General features: G+C 43.8%; 1 protein-coding gene across 1 annotated transcript in view; it reads right to left on the bottom strand.

Moving 5' to 3' along the window:
• Nucleotides 1–21553, bottom strand: part of KDM4B (lysine demethylase 4B) — a 735609-nt gene that overhangs the window by 354899 nt on the left and 359157 nt on the right. Inside the window, 1 exon segment of the mRNA XM_029614587.1 lies at nucleotides 8950–9087. Within this exon segment, the coding sequence (XP_029470447.1) occupies nucleotides 8950–9087 (138 nt within the window).

The following is a 21553-nucleotide window of genomic DNA, read 5'->3' as shown; positions in this document are numbered from 1 at the left end:
CTCATTGTGGTGTGCGGCTGGGGCCTGGGCCAGAGCCGGTTCCCCTCTTGTTGTGTTTGTGCCAAAAGGACTGGCCCCTGCCTGCGGAGCGAGATGCTTGATATGTTCTCTTGTAGGGTCTAAAACGCTGTGATCCTCTGTCCTTAGGTAATCGGGGAGATGGGCGTTGGCTTCTTTTGTTCTTGTCCTCTGGTAGCTGAGGTACTGGAGATTCGCCCCATTTGTCGGATAACAGGAGGGCTCCTATAAAGGGCATTCTCGTGAGTTTTGTCTTGGAAGTTGCGTCGGCTGACCAGCTTCGGAGCCAGAGTTGCCTTCTGGCTGTCACTATGGATGAGACGCCCCGGAGCATCCCATTCCAAGTTGATCAGCTGTTGTACGGCTTGCAGCAAAGGAAAATGGCGGGAGGCCTGAAGGAGCCCTTCTAGGAGAGGGTTCATCTTTGGTTCCCCTGTGGCACTTGTGCCTGGGATGGCGAGCTCCTTCAAGCTGAGAGACACGAGATCTGGTAGCTCGTCTTTGGAGAACAAGCGCCTCATGGTTTGGTAAGGTTCCGTTCCTGGAGGGATTTCCCCTTCCTCCAGGAAGACTTGATCCTCGTCAGAGGTGTCCATGTCCCCTATGGTGAGGCTTTTAGCCAGGGGGTGGGGGGGGGGGGGCACGTCTCTGGGAGGCCTAGAGGGCCCTGGGAGGCTAGGGTCCTCTGGTAGAGGATGTGTCTGTGTCATCGATGGAGGTTGCATGTGGACAAAGGTGTGTAGACCCTTAAAGAATTCTACCCAGGAGAAGGATCCTGGGTCTAGATTGCATTCCCCAGGGACCCCGTTTGAGGGAGGGTCGTGCTGGGCCTAGAGAGGTCCGGGGTACTATCGGTGGATCCGGATTCCTGTACTAGCTGGGGAGGGCCTTGTCCAGGTTCTCCAAGGGCCTCCTCGCACTATAGACACAGGGCCGTGGCTTCCTCGTGCTGCGCAGCTCTTAGGTGGCAGGCTGGGCAGAGGGCTTGTGCCTTGGTTTTCTTGGCCAGTGTTGCCATGGCTTTGTGCACGTAAGGTGTTGAAACCTCGGTCTGTGCATTTAATGTGCACGCTGGGAGGCTTAGTTATGTGCTCCGGGTGCACCAAAGATGTGCATGTAGGCTGGGATGCGTGCTCACTGAGATGCGCGTGCCGCTGTGCGCACAGCCTTAACTTGTGCGCCTGGCACAGCTGTGCGTGTAGCTGTGAGCACGGCTCGTCTCTGTGCGCACGGTTCAGTTAGGTGGACAGAGTGGCAATCAAGGGGAAATGGTATCGGCGACTACGTGAGCAAGATGGCGACCACCCCGGAGGGTCTCCACGTGGGAGGGCCCTCGATTCCGATCGGGGTCTAGCCTGGACTGGGCTGATCAACCCGATGGTACAGACGCTGGCTGGCGATCTGTACGGCTATCCGAGCCTCGGAGACCGGAGACTTAGAAAAAGTTTTCTACCTTACCTTGTGTCGGCGTTTCCCGGTCTCGTTCCGGGCGGTCTCCATCTGCGGGGGGAGAAGGAAATGTACCTTCACCGCCGCACTCGGTATTGCACCCGCTGCCTCTCAGCTGCGTCCGTTGCCGGGGGCTAAGTGCATGCCGGGAACCGGCCACCAGACCGAGTCCTACCTCTGAGGGATCTCGGAAATCACCTCAGGAATTCTCAACTGGGGGAGGGACCCTTAGGTATCACCGCAGGAGAGCGGGGCTCGTCTGGAGAGGTAAGATTTCTACTTTGTTTGGAATTTTCTCTCTTCTTTGGTCTGAATACTCTAACGCTGTGCAAGCGTGTATAGTGTCCCAAACTGCTATGGAGACGGAAAATACTGAAGAGCAGAGCTTCCTGCATGGGTATATGTACTGGTGCTGACGTCAGATTGAAATGTGACTCCATCTTCAACTGCTATCAGGAGCACACTATACCCATTGATCCTGAGTCCATCTGCTACACGCTAGGAAAATTGGGGTTACGTTAGCCACCCTCCAGTCTTCAGGTACAATGGATGATTTTAATGATAGATTACAAATTTTCCTAATAGGTCTGAAATTTCATTTTTTAGTTCCTTCAGAACTCTGGGGTGTATACCATCCGGTCCAGGTGATTTACTACTCTTCAGTTTGTCAATCAGGCCTACCACATCTTCTAGGTTCACCGTGATTTGGTTCAGTCCATCTGAATCATTACCCATGAAAACCTGTCACTGACCTTCCTCTCTCAAATTGCTACATCACTGTATGGGTAGTAGTGGATTGCTTTTCCACGGTGGCTCACTACGTTCCACTTTCTGGTCTGCCATCCACACCAGAGTTAGCTCACCTCTTTGTGCAACATATCTTCCATTTACACAGACTTCTGGCTCATATCCTCTCAGACTAAGGTTTCCAGCTCATTGCCTGGTTGTGGAAGAGGTCTTTGTAAGACGTTTGGCATCACCCTGGACTTCCCTTCTGTACATCATCCGCAAAGTAATGGGCAAACAGAATGGGTCAATTATTTATTTATTAAAAAACTTTTCTATACCGTCGTTTAGTGATATACCATCACAACGGTTTACAAATAGACACATAAATAAGTTCAAAATGGATTTTACTTTAACCAGAGGGTGCCGTAGTTGTTCAGATACATGATTCGATATAAGCTATATGTAAAGTGTATTAAAATTCTCTTTATGAGCTCACCGTAGATGCGGTATACTGTAATTCTTTAACTTAATACTTAAGTGTGATAAAATAAAAATAAAAACACACATGTTCTCAGGTGACTTTTGCCTGTGTGTATAAGTCCTTTTCTTGTTTCTTAGTACCACCTATTTCCCATTCTCACTTTGAAAAATCCTTTTTGAAAAGCCATGTTTTTAAGCTTTTTTTGAAAAGTTTTTGATCCCTCAGTCTTATTTCGGGTGGCATTGCGTTCCATAATATAGGGCCGGCTAATGACAGTGCTCTCTCCCTTACTTGTGTCAGTTTAGCTGTCTTTACAGAGGGTATGGTTAGTAAGGCTTTATTTGCTGATCTGAGATTTCTTTGGGGAACATGTAGTCTTAATGCAGTGTTTAACCAATCAGTATTTTCTTCATTAATTAACTTGTGGATTGTGCAAAGTGTTTTAAATTGTACTCTTTGTTTGATTGGCAGCCAGTGTAATTCGGCAAGAGTTTGAGTGATGTGGTCCCTTCTACTTTTTCCAGTTAGGATTCTGGCTGCAGAGTTCTGTAATATTTGGAGTGGTCTTAGTGTTGAATGTGGTAATCCAAGGAAGAGTGTGTTACAATAGTCTGTGCTAGCGAAAATAAGTGCTTGAAGAACAGTTCGAAAGTGCGCTTGGGTTAGTAGTGGTTTTAGCCTTCTAAGGACCATTAGTTTTGCGTACCCCTCTCTGACTTTCAATGATATGTGTTTGAGGTTGATTTCATTGTCAATTATTACTCCTAGGTTTCGAGTTTTTTCGGTTAGTTCCACTATCTGATTGTTTCTGAGTTTGATGGGATTCTGGATTAATTCAGTTGTTTTTCGTTCAAGGTGTATGAATTCTGTTTTTTCAATATTAATTACTAGCTCCATTTGGCACAGCAGTTGTTTAATTATGCCTAGGTATAGCATTGCTAGGTTCAACGTTTCCTAAGGGCATACGTCAATGAGCGCAAACACAATTGGGCTTCCATCCTCCTGTGGGCAGAGTTCTGTCACAACAATCATGGGCAGAGTTCTCTAAGATCCCTTCCAGATAGTCTTTGGTCACCACTCGCGTGTACCACTATCCAGGTCTCCTCCTGCCCACTGGCTAATATCATGAGCTGCAGTCTCAAGGATCAATGGTGCACAACACATCAATTACGACAGTGGCCAGCTGCTTCAAAAAAACCAAGCTGATTGAAGTACCTATCAGCACACAATTCAAAGCAGGAGAACTGTTGTGGTTGAGCATACAGAATTTACACTCAAGATGCCCTTGATCAAATTTATGCCCATGTTGTTTGGACCGCTCCCTATCTTGTGGCAGATAAGGGCAGTCACCTACCAGATAAAATTTCCAACCACTCCACGTTTCCCTCTTGATACCTCTGGTTCTATTTTGGCCTTTACATCATCCGCCCACTCCAACTGAAGCAGTATCTGAAACTGATAAAGAATTTGAGGTCCAGGAAATTCTAGAAATTGTCGGAATCAGCTTGAATATCTCATCTCTTGGAAGGGTTTTGGATCAGAGGAGAATTTGTGGAAACTGGATTCCAACCTCCAAGCCCCTCAAATGGTAATGGAGTTCCACAAATGCTTCCTCCAGAAACCTAAGCCTAGAGAGCAGGGTTTAGGAGGGGAGGGGTACTGTTATGTTTGACCGCTTGTGGGGTGGTCCTCGTGACCGGCTGCACTCACCTGGAGCACAGCTAGAAGCCCATGCTTCCTTTTCGTGGCGAGATGCTGCCATTGTGTTTCCTGTTGCCGCGCCATCCCTTAGGTGCAGGTGCTGGCTTTTGTGGGCTCCGTGGCGGGAAAGCTCATCAACAGTGCACCATGATGACATCATGTGGTTGGGTATTTAAACCCAGATGCACCACTTGCAACTCGCCTCAGCAACAGATCCTCCAGCATTACTGCAGTGCATCCTGATCCTGCCTTGCTTCCTTGTTCCAGATCTTACCTCGCTATGACCAGTTTGCCCTGCTTTATCCAGCCTATTCTGCCTTGTCTGGTCTGTCCCGCCTTGTCCTGCTTCTAGCCTACCCTTGTCCCTGTACCTTGCTTGCCTACCCTTGATATGGACTGCTCTACTGCCTGCTGCTGGCCTCTGCTATGGATGCCCAGTGTGCATTCGCCAGCTGTCGGTGTGGGCCTAGTATGTTCTCCTGCTAGGTTGCGTCAACTATGCCACAGCACAAGGGTCCACTATCCTTACAAAATATGAACTCAGCTTCATAAAAGATTGCACAAAAGAAAATTTTTGCACACATAGCCTTTCAAAAATTAGAGGTAGCATTGCTCAAGAAGAAATATGAACTTTGTAACAAAACGGGAATTAGATTCAGATGACAGCCAATACTGGTCCCTGACTTTTACGGTCCAGGGCACTGATACACAGATATTAGGATAAAGGCGCAGGACTGCTTCTATGGTCAAGTCCGAAAGCAAAGCATATTCAAGCAGCAGCTTTGTATGAATTATGAAGGTTACTCACCTTGTAAAAATGTTGCTAGCAAAAATTTTGTTATGGGTTTGACAGTTGCTTGGTTTTGATTGTTATTACTACCCTTAATATAAGGCTTGGGGATAACCTGCATGGAGTGGCAGTTACTACCTTAATAGAAACATGAGAATATCCTGCACGAGGCAGCAATTACTACTATAAGAAACTTGCTAGGCAGACTGGATGGACTATTTGGTTGTTTTCTGCAGTCACTATGTTATGTGAGATATGAGTTGAGAAATTCAGTGAATGATCAATTCCAACCCCTAAAATAGTTACAGCATCTTCAGCCTAAATACAATTTTTTTCCATGGATGGCAAAGAAAGCTGTGAAGATTTATGTTTCCTGGTGAACCACATTGCTTCTGACTTACCTGGGTTAACCTTAAGTTTAGAAAGCTTTAACCAATTGACAACTTCAGTCAGACAGCTATTAAAGCCAGATAAAGAAAATGATAGTTCAGAATCAAAACTAGCAATGATCTGAATATCATCTGCATAGAAATAACTTATGAATCCCTTATTTTGAATCAATATGCATAGAATCAATATGCATAGAAATAACTTGTGAATCCCTTATTTTGAATCAATATGGCAAGTGGAGCTAGGTATAGATTGAATAAAATGGGAGAAAGAACAGATCCTTGAGCAGCACCACAGCTAAGAGGAATGGGGCAAACTGCACAGAGTTCTATCAGACAGATTAAGATCTAGCTTCCAGGAAATATTTAAGCCAAAGTAGTGCTTGATCACAAATTTTTATATCAAAGGTGACTGAGCAAAAACTGATGTTCTACAGTGTCAAATGCAGAACTTCATTCTAAACACACTAGCAGGACCATTTTCCCTTTGTTGAGATGAAGACTGATGTCATTGATCAAAGCAGTTCCTGGGATTATACTGAGGATGAGCTCTCCTCTTCGCGGATCTGCTTCGAGGGATTCATAGCTGCAACCAGAATGTCCCCGCTCTTGGCACTGTGCCCTCAGAGGCCAACGCCAATCATTCTTCACCTTCGCTTTATGCAACGAGGAACCAGTCGCCTTCTTCTGGTGGGAGCAGGCAGGTGACAGGCTGCCTTGGTCCTTCCCGATGTTTGATGTTGAGGGAGTTAGATTCCACCCTCCGTGAAGATGCATCACCAGTGTCCGGTGTTGCTCTCAGTTTATTATGTTAATGCTTCCAATATCTATTATGATGGGTTGATCTCTCAGTGCCTTATCATTAGCTCCAGCCAGATGAGATGCCATGTGATATCCTCAGGAAGAGGACACATTTATCATGGGGATCCATGATAAACATGACTATCACTCCAGGGTCATCATTTGAAGCTGCTGGTTTGCTTATCCATGACCGGATGAAAAGTCAAAGCAGCAAAACTGAATGACGATTATCGCAAGTATTCGATGCCCTTGGATGACCTGGGCCAGTGCACCTCTCAGGCGCAAGGATGAAATAAACTTAAACAGTCAAAAAAACCTAAGACAGTAGAAGTGATAGAAAAAAATTGCAGTCTCTGCATTATATGAAGCTACCTAATTAGGCGGAAATCCCCACCCCCGAACAAGAGGAGAAACCATGACTGATGAACTCTGTGGAAGAGACACTGAAGGGTTCTCCCATGTGGATGCATGGCATTATGGCATGCTGGGTATACCCAGACGGAGACAGATAGTGTTCTAAAAACGTAAATAAAAGTTCCGGCTGGGCTCCATCGGATGATATCACCCATGTGTGAGGACTGCCAGCCTGCTTGTCCATGTTTTACACACTATGCTTCTAAAAAATAAAAAATAAAATAGCACATGCCCAAAATGCAGGGGTCATTTCATATTTATAGAAAAGATAAATACTCATCATCATTGTTTATTTACAACACACTTTTCTAGCCAGGGAGATCAAAGCAAATTTCACATAGAAGAGTATTATACAATACAATGCAGTGTAATTACACACACTAGTGTTATAGAAGCTATAAATAGAAATGTGTTACAGATATACAATCAGTTAAAAATATACAGTAGTTCCAACTAGCTAGAACAGTCATAATAATAATCGCTAGTCTTGCAGAAATTGGTTTAGCAGATACCACCTTGCAATGGTTCTCATCCTACCTAAGCAACCATTTTTTCCAAGTAAAAATTCATAATTCCATCTCAAAGAAAATAAATCTAGAATCCAGTGAGCCGCATGCTGTTTAACATTTACATGTTACCAATTTGTCATCTGCTAGCAGGCATAGGCCTGACTTGCTACATTTATGCAGATGATATTCAATTTTTAGTTCCGATTCAAGATTTCATTGAAAAGGCATTCAAGACAACTTCCATGTATCTATCTGTAATTAAAACTCTATTAAATCACATGAAACATACTCAACGTTAATAAGACCGAGATCTTATTGGATAGAAAAATGCCTACTAACAAACTCCCGCTTTTTAAAGTTGATGGTAATCAGACAGAAATTGAACTAGCAAATTACACTAGAGACCTTGGTATGTTCTTGGACACCGAACTTAATCTTAAAAAAGATACTGCTCTAAAAGTAAGAGATGGCTATAACAAACTATTAACTCTCAGACACTTAAAACCTTTTATCCGTAAATGACTTCAGAACCGTATTACAATTACTAATTTTTTCCAATACTGGTTACTGCAAAAGCATGTTACTCAGTCTTCCAACTTCAACCCTGTACCCTTTACAAGTTTTACAAAACTCAGCAGCAAGAATTTTAACAGGAAAAAAATAATTTGAGGTTTCCCTCCATTGGCTTCCGATAAAATAGCGAATTGAATTTAAAGTCCTATGCCTATTACACAAGATCATCTACGGCGAGTAAACCGATTGGCTAAACGCAGCTATTTGATTGATCTGCCGGAAAAGGTCTATTAGCTATTCCATCCATAAGAACTGCCCATCTCAGTGACGTCTGAGCCAGAGTCATTTCCCTAGCAGGCGTAAGATCTGAAATTCATTACCTCTTTCATTACGTACACAATACCATACAATCTAATTTGAAATTGTTTCGATCAAGTCTGAATACCTGGCTAATCACCAAGGCATTTGAGGAATCAGATTATCTCACAAATATTTGTATTGTAAAGAATAATTTTATTTCCAGTGACTAGTCTCTTATGTTTTTTACAAATGTTTTATATGTTTTAATGTTATTTTATAATTTATTGGTTTTTACAAATGTTTTATATGTTTTAATGTTATTTTATAATTTATTGTTATTTAATAATTTATTGTTATTTAATAATTTATTGAAGTACTTAATTGTAAATTGTTATGATGATTTTACCGAATGATGACATAAAACCAATAAAATAAATAAATAAAATAGTTAAGTGCAATACAGATACTGGATGTACTTCCGTACAGTACGAATACTAGTTAGAATACAACATAACATAATTCACTGGTGACATAACAAGTATAAAAGGTTCCATTCAGTTAAAACAGGTTTAATTATGAGGTCTTTTGTGACTGAGGGGGTAGATACTGCAGATGGGTTAGTATTATGCATATAGGTTTTGTACAAAGTTTAGGTGGTTTGTACCGAAAGCTACCTCAAAAAGCCAGGTTTTCACCAGTCTATGGAAGGTCTGGGGCAAGTCTAAATAGTTTTGACCATAAAATGCATAACAAATAATAAAAATTTCAAAAAATCTTGAAAAAATGAAGTTGGATAAAACTGGTAAAGCAAATCTCCAAAAAATTTGTATGAAATTCTCCCTTGCTTTCACTTACCTGTGTAGCCATTTTGCCATAGTCAATCCACCGCAAGGTAGCAAAATTGGTAGACTCAGCACAATTGAACCCATGATTGAATCCAGCATGGTAACCATATGGAAACGTGATCATGAATTCTCCAGCCTCTTGGGTGATCTGAAAACAGAAAGACCAGAGAGATACTAAGAGAAGGAACCTGGAACAAAGGAATGTCTCAAGAAAAAGGTTAATAGATGACAGTCCTGATAAAGTTACTTGTGCTAAAAATGAGCCCAGGTCCAACCAAGCTGTTAGAGGTGCTTCTAGGCAGCAGCAGCAGAGCTAAGCAAAAAAAAATGAGAGCTTGTGAGTTCTGAATCCATCTACAAGCTGATTTAGATATAACACAGGACATAATGTAATATTTTTTTATAATATTATTTTTCTCCCTTCTTTTTCCCTTTTCCTGTATTAGCTCATATATTTTTGAGATTGTTGTTCAGTGTGGTATTAAGACGGCAATTTTCAAAACCATTTATGTGGAGAAAGGCTTACCTGCTTAAACTGGCTGTGAAAATTGCCCTCCCTCAATGTGGCTGAAAGAATGCTTACTGTGGAATTCCTGTACTTTTTCCTACTGTATATTTAGGGCAGGCATTCATGTTTGGGGAAGAATAGGGGCTGCTGGACAAGGATGTTAGACTGAAGGAGGAACAGGCCCCCCTTGGGGGAGTGAGGGGGGGAAAGGGCAGGGAAAGAGGCCTCAAATTTAAAGGAGTCCTCAAATTTAGATACTTGTTAATTTTTGGAACATCCAGAGGCCTCTCAAACAAAGTGGCCTGGATCTCGGTTGGAAAGGTATACATGTAGATGATGTTTTCAAATCTGCATGCACCCTTTCCCAGCAAACTTCCACCTGGACAAAAAGGAGATGCCAGTGTCTGCAGGTATTTTCACTTTGAAGCTTATTTTATTCTATTTAAGAAACTTCTATCCACCCAGACACCATTCTAGGCAAGGTAAAATAATACATTCAAAATCATAATTGGTGAAGGGATGGCAGTATATGTTAAAAATGGCATAGTGTCAAGCCGCATATAAGTTTTACAGGAAACAAACTGTACTTTGGAATCCTTATAGATTGAAATTCCAAGGAAAAATTAAAGAGTATAGTAGGGATATACTACTGCCCAACTGGCCAGGATGAGGAGACAGACTGTAAAATGCTAAAAGAGATTAAACTGCTAGTAAAATAAGCAACATAATAATAATGGGAGACTTCATTACACAAGTATTAACTGAGTAAATTTCACATTAGGATATAAAAAGGGAAGTAAAATTCCTAGACTCCATCAATGATTGCTTCATTCAGCAGTTGGTCTTGGAACCAATGACGGGGTGGAAATATATTATTTATTTTTCTATACCGATATTCGATTCGAAATATCACACCGGTTTACATACAACAGGATGTCTAAAGGCAAGCCTTTTGGTGACATGATACAGTATAATACTTGCTTTACATAATAACTTTACTAACAGTAAATATGTTCTGAATTTAGCTTTCTATGTACAATGGCAGGGGGACGGGGGGACGGGGACGGGACTGGCTGTGCCAGGGGAGTGGGACAGGGAGCCGGGGATTAATTTTCTGGAGGGAATGCTTTCCTAAAGAGCCAAGTTTTGAGATTCTTTCTGAAGGAAGGCATAGAGGGGTCAGTTCTGAGAGGAGCCGGGAGGTTGATTTAGATTTAGTTCTCAGTGGAACACAGGATCTGATGCAAGAGATAAAAGGTGGTGAATCTATGTGTCGACAATGATCACAATGTAATTAAATTTGACAATCAGGATAGGTCAAATACTAAGGAAAACTACTGCAACAGCATTTAAACTATAAAAAGGGAGACTATGATAAAATGATAAAAGATAGAAAGAAAAACAGATGACTGCTGGCATGGTTTAAAAGTGAGGTGAAACATGCAAGTAAGGCCAAAAGGGCATCTTTCAAACAATGGAAAGCAGATCCAAAATAAGGAAGAGCATAAGCACTGGAAAATTAGACATAAAAAAATTAAGCAGGCTACGAGAGAATTTGAAAAGAAGCTTGCCATAGAGGTGAAAACCAGTAATAATACCTTTTTCAAATACATTTAAGGCAAAAAGCCTGTGAGGGATTCAGTTGGGCCACTAGATGACTGAGGAATAAAAGGGATTCTCAGGGAGGATAAGGAAATAGCAGAACAACTAAATTAATTATTTGCCTCTGTTTTTATTGAGGAGGATGTTGGGGTCATACCCATACCAAAAATATTTTTTGATGGGAGTGACTGAACAAAATTACTGTGAAACTGACAGATGGTAATTATCTCAGAGTTCTGAAGGAACTCAAACATGAAACTGCAGACCTATATCTGGTGATGTGCCACCTATCGTTTTAAACAGCCACAGTACCTAAAGACTGGAGGGTGGCCAATGTGATGCTGACTGTTAAAAAGGTATCCAGGGGTGATCCAGGAAACTATAGCTTGGTAAACCCAACATCGATATTGGGCAAAATGGTAGCCTTAAAAACAAAACTATTGACAACAGACAGACATGGTTTAATGGGCAAAATCAACATGGTTTTTGCAAAGGGAAGTCTTGCCTTGCCAATTTACTAGATTTTTTTTTAAAGTGTAAGTAAACATGCAGATAAAAGGTGAGCCAGTTGATATAATGTATTTGAATTTTCAGAAGGCCTTTGACAAAGTCCCTCATGAGAAGCTCCTCAGGAAATTGGGATGTCATGGGATAGGAGGCAGTGTCGTATTGTGGATTTGTAACTGGATAAAAGTTAAGAAAAAGAGGATAGGACTAAATGGCTAATTTTCCAAATGGAGAAAGGTCTATATTGGAACCTGTGCTACTTGGCATATTCATAAATGATCTGGAAAAGGAAACTGTTAGGAAACGCTAGGAGAGCGGTTCTGCTTTCCAGGGGATTGTGTGTTCTTGGACAACGGCTCGACCCCAGAGGAACTCCTAAGAGGTGCTGGGGCAGGCGAGGCATGCCCGAGCATAGGCTGGACAGGAGCAAGGCTGGACTGAAGGGAGATGATGAAATCCAGAGCAGGAGCAAGGCTGGACTGAAGACAAGGATGACTGAAGGCACTGACCCTCCACCGGACCTGTACGCTCCGGGAAGATCAACAACGCAATGGTGGTCTTTGAACGGTCCTCCGACCGTTCCAAGCCCTTTCGGACCTGCCTCTGGGTAATGGCAAGAAGTGGCAGGCCAGACGGAGGCCGGGGCAAACGAAGGCCTTGGAACATGGAAGGCTCAGAAGAAGATTCAGGCGAAGACACTTGGACGAGGATTCAGGAGCAAGGTACTGTAGACGAGGATTCAGGAGCAAAGAGCTGGGTTGAGACTGCGACGCAGCGCGCCCTACACAGCCCACCCGTGGGGCTGGTCGTGGACCACGCTGGACTTGAAGCAGACTCCAGATGAGGTAATAGAGTGAATGAGAGTAACATGTCCCAGGAACTGTAGAGACCTGCACCGGGGCGCGCCCTATACAGCCGCCTGGCTGGTCGCGGACCACACTGGAGCGGCACAGGTTCAAGCAGAGACTGAAATATGGACGGAGCAGATGCAAGGAACTCCGTAGACCAGGGACAAGGCTTCAAGTGGAAGTCTCCCGGAGGCTTGAGCTGCGGCTGAGAGGAAGGCCTTGTACCACGAGGTGCCCTACTCAGCCCGCCCGTGGGGCTGATCAAGGACCACGACATGGCACGCCAGGAAAGGTGGCGACGAGGAACCAGGGGTTCAGGACACCAGGACGGATCACGGACATCAGGAACGGAGGACGGACATCTGGACTGGATCACGGTCTACAGGAACTGTAAGACAGACATCAAGACCCAGGACAGAGCGGCTCCCTGCGGTAAGATAGCAAGAAGAGCAGGCAGGCTGCAGGCACCGGCAGGGACGGCTTCCCTGCTGGGTGAAGACCCCGGCAGTGGCAAGGACTCCCCCCTTGCGGCTCCAGCCGTGTCGGGGAGAGCAGGAGCGGCAGTCCCGGCCGCTTGGGAAGGTTCCCGGTGGCTCAGCCCTGCCACGCAGGGTAGGAGACTGCCGCGGCCTCCGGACCGCGGAAGACTGCCACATTCTGAGGAGCAGATGAGGCAGGTTCACAACAGAAACCACAAATTTGGTAACCAAATTTGCAGGTGATTGTTTCAAATCATTAAAACAGCAGTCAATTGAGAAAAACTGCAGGAGGGCATTCTGAGACTAGGATGTTGAGCATCTAAAGGGTAGATGCAATTTAATGTGGAGAAGTGCAAAGTAATGCATGTAGGGAAAAACAATCCCAACTACAGATACACGATGCTGAATTCCGTATTAGGTATCACCACCCAGGCAAGGACCATGCAGTCCTTGTGGTCAATACCTTGAAATCTCTGGCTCAGTGTATGGCAGTGGTGGTCAAAAGAGCAAACAGAATGTTAGGAATTATTTGGAAAGGAATAGAGAATAAAACTGAGTCTAGCAATGCTTTTATATTGATCCATGTTGTAACCACACCTTGAGTACTGTGTGGAGTTGTTGTCGACTCCATTTAAAATAAAAGACATAGCAGACATAGAAAAAGAACAGAGAAAAGAGACAAAAATGATAAAGGGAATGGAAAAGCTCCCTTATGAAGAAAAACTAAATAGATTAGGTCTCTATAGCTTGGAGAAAAGATGACAACATATAATTAAGATTTATAAAACCATGACTGGGGTGTAAGGGATAAGTCGTAACAGTTATTACCCTAACTATTTATTTATTTGATATTATGTTCTGCCTTTCAGTCACGTTAAAGCAGATTACATTCGGAAACACCACACAAAATTAGCACCCAACAGATTTAAAACAAATCTTAGGAAGTATTTTTTTTTCATTCAGTGCACAATCAAGCTATGGAATCTCGTCAGAGGACATGGTTAAGGCAACATACATAGGGGCTGATGTCATAAAACCCGCGGTGAAATCGGCGTTGTCTGCGTGTATTTTTTTTTTAGTGCACATGGCAAAAGCAGGTGCCTCCACAGGATGTAATAAGGGGACACCATGCAATTGAGATATGCATAAGAAATCTGCACAAAACCAATATCTACGCATATATGCACTCTAAAACGCGCGCTGAAGGCCATTTGTAATATACTGCGCATAAATCTGCATTAATGTGGTGACCTGTGATTGATTATTGGTTGAAAACCTTTAATAGAGTATTGAGTTAGTGGTCTAGGAGTGGGACTGAAGGCGGGTAGAGCAACGTCTAACCTCTTCATGATCCATCACAGACCGCATGGGAGCTATAATGGTGAATGCAGGTGAGTGAGGAAAATATAGCAGAGATTTGGAAGGGGCTACAAAGGCATTCAGCATTTCTGACATATGCCTGTTCCCTCTCCAACCTCTCTTCTGGCTTCTGCCGCTTAGTTGTTTGACCTCCAGATAGGAACTTACACTTAGCTTCTGCCCTGACTCAGGCGCTAAACATTCTGCTTAAAAAAATCCACACTAACACTAGAGCGGCTCTCTGCATTGCCCATGAATATTTAAAAGCTTCCTTTGCATGGCTTTAGCACGCACTCATGCTAAGCCAGCCACAGCTTTAAGTGGGTTTGAGTGCGTGTTTTTCTATGCAAATCGATTACATATACACACAAAATTAGCATGGAAAAACATGCGTAATACCAAATGCACGAACCTGAGGCAGGTCTACTGCAGCTTATTACATCAGCTCCATAGTGAGGTTCAAAAGAGTTGGATGGGGGGAGGGGGCGCTAGAGACATACTGAGCTGAGAAAATGTTGCATTGAAGCTATGTGAATAGATTTAAGTCTAATTAATTCTCCATGTAATCTCAATATCTCAGCATCAAAAATCCTATTTTTGCAATAGTATATGACAATTTCACCTCTCATGACAGCTTTCTTTGCCTCCCATAGAATATCTAAAGATTACATGGTAGGGGGATTAACTAATCGGAGAAAGTTCTTTTTCACTCAACGCACAATTAAACTCTGGAATTTGTTGCCAGAGGATGTGGTTAGTGCAGTTAGCATAGCTGTGTTTAAAAATGGATTGGATAAGTTCTTGGAGGAGAAGTCCATTACCTGCTATTAATCACGTTAACTTAGATAATAACCACCGCTATTACTAGCAACGGTAACATGGAATAGACTTAGGTTTTGGGTACTTGCCAGGTTCTTATGGCCTGGATTGGCCACTGTTGGAAACAGGATGCTGGGCTTGATGGACCCTTGGTCTGACCCAGTATGGCATGTTCTTATGTTCTAATCCTGCCATTTGCAAGCAAGAAATGCCTTAAATTCTCTATCATTGTATAAACAGGGATTTAAATGCCACTTAAAATTTCAGGAAGGGACAGTCCCCAAACATATTCGCAGAGATCGATGCATGATATATGTGCCATGTATATTTTGCTCTTATGTTTATGTTTTTGCCATGTATATTTTTGCTCTTATGTTTAAATGTTATTCAAAAAAGTTATACAATATGTTACTCAAAGTTCTTTGTTATATGTAATTGCCCACAAGCAAGCCTATTCAACTGTTCTCTGTAAACCGATTTGATGTACATATAATGTAAGAAGATCGGTATATAAAAACCATAAATAAATAAATAAATAAATAAATAAATGATCTGAGAGGGAAATAGCACTAATACCTCTACTCAGGATGGTAGGAAAAATAGGGGATATGAACAAGAAATAATCAATCTGGGAATAACAGCCATGGGAATCAGAGTAAAAGATACAAATCCAGTTCCCCTGGATGCATAGCCCGCTAAACATCCAACAGCTGAAGTTCCCTCATAAGAAACAATACTCCCATTCTATGAGAGAATCTACCCCCCCAATCTAGGTGGTTTCGCATCAATTGCTGGATCAACAAGAGAGTTAAAGTTACCACTAGGACCAGTAAATGATCCAGGAACAGACAATGTTTGTAAACTAGAAAAAAAAATATGGTCATAAATATTAGGAGCGTAGATATTACAAAAAACATGACTTTATGACAACTTTCCAGCGACCAACACAAAACGTCCCTCTGGATCAATCACTTTTTCTTGTTGAAAACAGATTTTTATGAAATAGGATAGCTATCCCATGTTGTCTTCACGAAATAAAGCATGGCCAACCCAACCAGTTTACAATTGTTTGTGCTCTGCATTATTTAAATGAGTCACCTGAAAGAAACAACATGGGATAGATTTTAAAAGGAGCTTGCGCACGATTTTATAACTTGTGCGCACAAGTTATAAAATCAGGGATCGGCACGCACAACGGGGTGCACAATTGTGCCTTCCCCTGTTCCCTCCCCCCATAACCTAACCTTCCCACCCAGCCCTACTCTAACCCCCCCCCCCCCTCCAAAAGGCGCAAGTTGCGTGCGCCGACAGCCTGCCGGCATGCAATCCTTCAACACAGCAGCAATGGCCGCTGTGTTGGAGGCCTCTGGCCCTGCCCCGGACCACCCCGCCATGCCCCCACCCCGCCCCCTTTAGTAAATCCCCGGGACTTACACACATCCCGGGGCTTTACGCGCATCACCCATAAATCCTCTGGATAAATTGAGGAACTGTACATATCAATAAACCAGGTTGCACCCCGCCCCCCCCCAAACAAAGTCATCCTGGTCAGATAGGACCAAATTCCACCATCCATTTTAGAAAGATCATAAAGTTCTCTACATTCACACTCCAAAACAATCACCATCTAAAACCTCTGAGGGATTGTACCATCCTGCCTTCAAGAATCTTCTGTTGGCAGGATGCATACCCTAGAGGTGATATAATAGATGTCACTCCAGAAATTACAATGATAAAGAGAGAAAACCAACCATAACAACACAATAGTTTAATACCAAAGATTATGGAGCATGTAATGCAGAGCAGCATTAAGACAGAGATACATATAGCATAGAAAAAGAAATACAAAGAAGAAATTGCTGAACAATAACAAACAAAATATTAAACCAGGAAAGAGGTTTGAAAACAATTATCAGTTGTCAGTCTCCATCACTCAAAAGGAAAAATGATTAATTTTACAGGATAGACAAAAAAAACATTCCAACAAAAAAGCCTGTATCCGAATAACAGTAGTTACTTGAGGACGATATCCACTAATATTCTTAAAAAAAAAACCCCCAAAACAAAAAAAAACATGTCCTCTCATGTCTCCAAGTTTCTGAAAAGTATCCAACAATAAGCCTTCTAATTACCAAACAGTGTGTCCACAAAAATATTAAGCGATGCCCAACAGCTGGGGGAACATCAATGGTAGTTCCCATGTCAAACAAAGAGAGACCTCAGAGAGCAAAAAAACCTATAATTTCAATGCGCAGGCAAACAGGTTAAACACAGTAATATATATGTCCCTGAGCATCCAAGCTTTCCTGCTCTCATGGTCATAAATAAAAACAAAACGTGCACACTAAAATGCACCATCAGCCTCCATAAGGACATTACCAGCAGACAAGAAGTTAGCCTGCCAATGTCGCCATAAAACGATGTCTTCTTTAGTAGTAAGTTATGGGTCCTCCTGCACGAAAAACCTTTAACTTAGCTTTAACTTAGGAAAATCTAATGCCTTTCTGGATAAGGTCCTTCCATACTGGATTCAAGGCCCATTGAGAAAAGAAGACTTGTGATGAATAGTCATTAAATAATAAACGTTTATCACCATGATATTCAAGGCCTTTCTTATAAGCTTGTATCATTTTGGCCTTAAGTACATAGTTCAATATTTTAACCTCAACAGTTCTAGGTCACAAAACCAACTCACCTACAGGGCCGATGTGATGTACCCTTTCCACAAAACTGGTTTTGTCTCCAGCTTCAGTCCAAGGGTTTCAGGCAGCCAGCTTTGAAATAGATGTATTAAATCAGCATCTTTAACCTGCTCAGAAAGGCCTATAAGCTTGATATTGTTCCTTCTGCCTCTGTTTTCCTGATCTTCCACATGGGCCAAAAATGTCGTATTGTCTCATTTCAGGGCCTCCAGCTGCATAGACAGAACATCTATTGTAGGTTCCTGCCTTGCCAGTCTCTGATCAAGATTGACAATTTTATTTGTATGCCATTCAACACTCTCTTTTATATCTTCTAAAGCCACCTGAAAATTACTCAGCTTGTCATCTATAATTGTGGAGAAATTTGAGATTTAATTAGCTTGTCTTTAAATGCTAAAATCAGCACCAAACCCGCCCCCCCCCCCCCCCCCAAAAAAAAAAACCTTAGTGAAAAACAAATTTGGAAAAAGGAAAATCAAGACTGAACAAAAATAGAGCGTGTACCTAACTTAAGAGACCGTCATTATAAGGAGGAATGAAATGCTCGCTACACAGCTGTTCCATGCACGGTAATAGGAATGCTTAGCGTAAACAGAGATCACCTCTTTATAAATCATAGCTCTCTATTAAAGGGAGAAATTACTTTCCTGATTATTTCATTTTCCTTACTGTAGACAGATGGACTCAGGACCAATGGGTATAGTGTACTTCTGATAGCAGTTGGGAGACGGAGTCATATTTCAAGCTGATGTCAGCCTACATATACCCATGCAGGAAGCTTAGCTCTTCAGTATTCTCCTCGAAAAGCAATTGTGGATATATGTGTGTTTTAATAACTTGATTAACTTGGCTAACTTGATTAACTAGGACTGGTTCAACTGATTTCCAAATTGGAGACCGCCAGTGCACTCAACCGAAAAACGCCGACACCCGGCAACTATGGGTGTCTTGAACTAGGGGTAATACCTGGCTTACCCATGCTTGTCTTGTTCTCGGGGATTGTCTCCTGAAGTATACTGATTTTGGGGCAGCCATGGGCGGGATGCTGAGTCCATCTGTCTACACTAAGGAAAACGAAATTATCAGGTAGGTAATTTCTCCATTTCCTAGCGTGTAGCAGATGGACTCAGGACCAATGGGATGTACAAAAGCTACTCCCGAACCGGGTGGGAGGCTGCCCGTGGCCCACTTAGTATTGCCCTTGCAAATGATGTGTCCTCCCGGGCCTGGACATCCAGGCGGTAGAACCTGGAGAAGGTATGTATGGAGGACCACATCGCTGCCCGACAGATCTCAGCGGGTGACAGCATCTTGGTTTCCGCCCAGAACACTGCCTGGGCCCTTGTAGAATGGGCCTGGACTTGTAGAGGCAGAGGCTTCCCTGCCTGTACGTAGGCCGCTTTGATTACTTCTTTGATCCAGCGGGCTATGGTCGCCCGTGATGCTGCTTCCCCTTGTTTCTTCCCACTGTGAAGAACGAACAGGTGATCACTTTTGTGCAAGGATTCCGATCTCTTGAGGTATCGGACTAGGATTCTGCCGACATTCAGGTGGCGAAGGAGGCATGAGTCTTCTGAATCCCTGTGTTCATCTGGTGATGGAAAGGATATGGTCTGGTTCATATGGAACTGCGTAACTACTTTCGGAAGGAAGGATGGTACTGTACGCAGCTGTATTGTGCCTGGTGTGAACCTGAGGAACGGTTCTCGACAGGATAATGCTTGAAGTTCAGAGATGCGCCGAGTTGAGCATATTGCGATCAAGGATGCTGTCTTTAAGGTCAAGAGGCATAGAGACAGACCACTTGTTGGTCTGAAGGACTCCCCTGCTAGGAAGTCTAGTACTAGGTTGAGGTTCCATAGAGGCACTTTAGTGGTGGCCTGAGTTGTTTGACTCCTTTCAGGAAGCGAGACACATCAGGAAAAGTTGATAGCCAGATGCCATCCACTTCGGACCTGAAACAAGCCAGAGCTGTCCTCGGAAGGAGGGTGCGGTCTACACACTAGGCTTCAAATACTCTCCAGATCCGTATGTAAGACAGAGATGTGGAGAAGTTGCATACCCAAAGCAGGGTGTCGATCACGGCTTTAGAGTAGCCGCGCTTCTTTAGGCTAGTCCTCTCAAGGGCCATACCGTAAGAGAATCGAACCGGGTCTTTGTGGGAGATCGGTCCCGGCTGAAGAAGGTCCCTGTATGGCGGTAGAAGCAGAGGATTCCCCGTCAATAGTCTCTGCATGTCCGCGTACCATGGTCTTTTTGGCCAATCTGGGGCGACTAGAAGGACTAGTCCCCTGTGGATGACCCTGCCTAGTAGAGGCAAGGGTAGGAAGGCGTACAGGAGTTCTTCCTCTGGCCAGTTCTGGACGAGAGCGTCGATTCCTTGAGATTGTGGTTCTTGTCTGCGGCCGAAAATTCTGGGGACTTGGCATTGCGACGAGTTGCTAGGAGGTCCATGGCTAGGGGAGCCCATCGATTCACTATCAGCTGGAAGGCTGTGTCTGCCAGCGACCATTCCCCCGGGTCTAGGCTCTCTCTGCTGAGATAATCTGCTGAGATGTTCTCTTTTCCCATGATGAGGGAGGCCGAAATCCCTTGCAGGTTTGTTTCCGCCCACTCCATGAGAGGGTCTATTTCCAGAGACATCTGCTGGCTTTTGGTTCCTCCCTGGCGGTTGATGTAGGCCATGGTTGTTGCGATGTCCGACATGACTGACAGAGTCATCTCGGAGTCTGTGGCTGAATCGCCGGCAGGCTAGTCTGACCGTTCGAGCTTCCAGGTGGTTTATGTTCCATTCCGCCTCTTCTTTGATCCATTGTCCCTGGGCAATTAGCTCCTGACAGTGGGCTCCCCACCCTAGCAGACTTGCGTCCGTGGTGAGCAAGATCCACTTCGGTGTGGATAGGTTTACGCCTCTGCTTAGGTGTTCTTCCTGTAGCCACCATTGAAGCTGATGTCGAACCTCTGTCGGTAGTTGGAGGCAAATTGAGTAGTTCTGGGACACTGGATTCCATCGTGATAATAGGGAGCGTTGTAGTGGTCATATACGGGCCCTTGTCCACGGAACAACTTCCAGAGTTGATGCCACAAGGCCGAGGATTTAAAGGTAGTCCCATATCTTGGGGCGAGCAGAGTTCAACAGGTTTTGCAATTGATCCATCAGTTTCCTTCTCCTTGGAGGAGGAAGGCAGACCTTGTCCAGCTTGGTATCGAACCAGACTCCCAGGTATTCTAGTGACTGGGAGGGCTGTAGGCAGCTCTTGGCTGTGTTCATGACCCATCCGAGCTCTTGTAGTAGGTTCTTGACTCTGGTGGTCATGTGGCGACTCCCCTCCATAGACTTTGCTCTGATCAGCCAATCGTCCAAGTAAGGATGTGCCAGGACTCCTCCTTTCCTCAGTGCTGCCTCTACTACCATCATAATCTTGGTGAAGGTTCTGGGCACGGTAGCTAGTCCAAAGGGTAGCGCTCAAAATTGGTAATGATTGCCCGTATCGCAAAGCACAGGAAACGCTGGTGGTGCTGATGGACCGGGATGTGAAGGTAGGCTTCGGATAGGTCCAGGGAGATTAAGAATTCTCCCTGTTTTACTGCCATTATAATGGAGCGTAGGGTTTCCATGCGGAAGTGTGGTACCTTCAGGTAACGGTTGACGGCCTTGAGGTCCAGGATGGGCTGGAATGTTCCTTCTTTCTAGGGAACAGTAAAATAGATGGAATAGTGGCCAGTATTTTGTTGAGACATGGGCACCGGAGCTATTGCCTTCAGTCTGAGTAGTCTTGCTAGTGTGGTT

Source organism: Rhinatrema bivittatum, chromosome 8, assembly GCF_901001135.1.
Source record: "Rhinatrema bivittatum chromosome 8, aRhiBiv1.1, whole genome shotgun sequence".
Lineage (NCBI taxonomy): Eukaryota > Metazoa > Chordata > Amphibia > Gymnophiona > Rhinatrematidae > Rhinatrema > Rhinatrema bivittatum.
The sequence above is the reverse complement of the archived record's forward strand: the minus strand, read 5'-3'. Positions and strand labels throughout refer to the sequence as shown.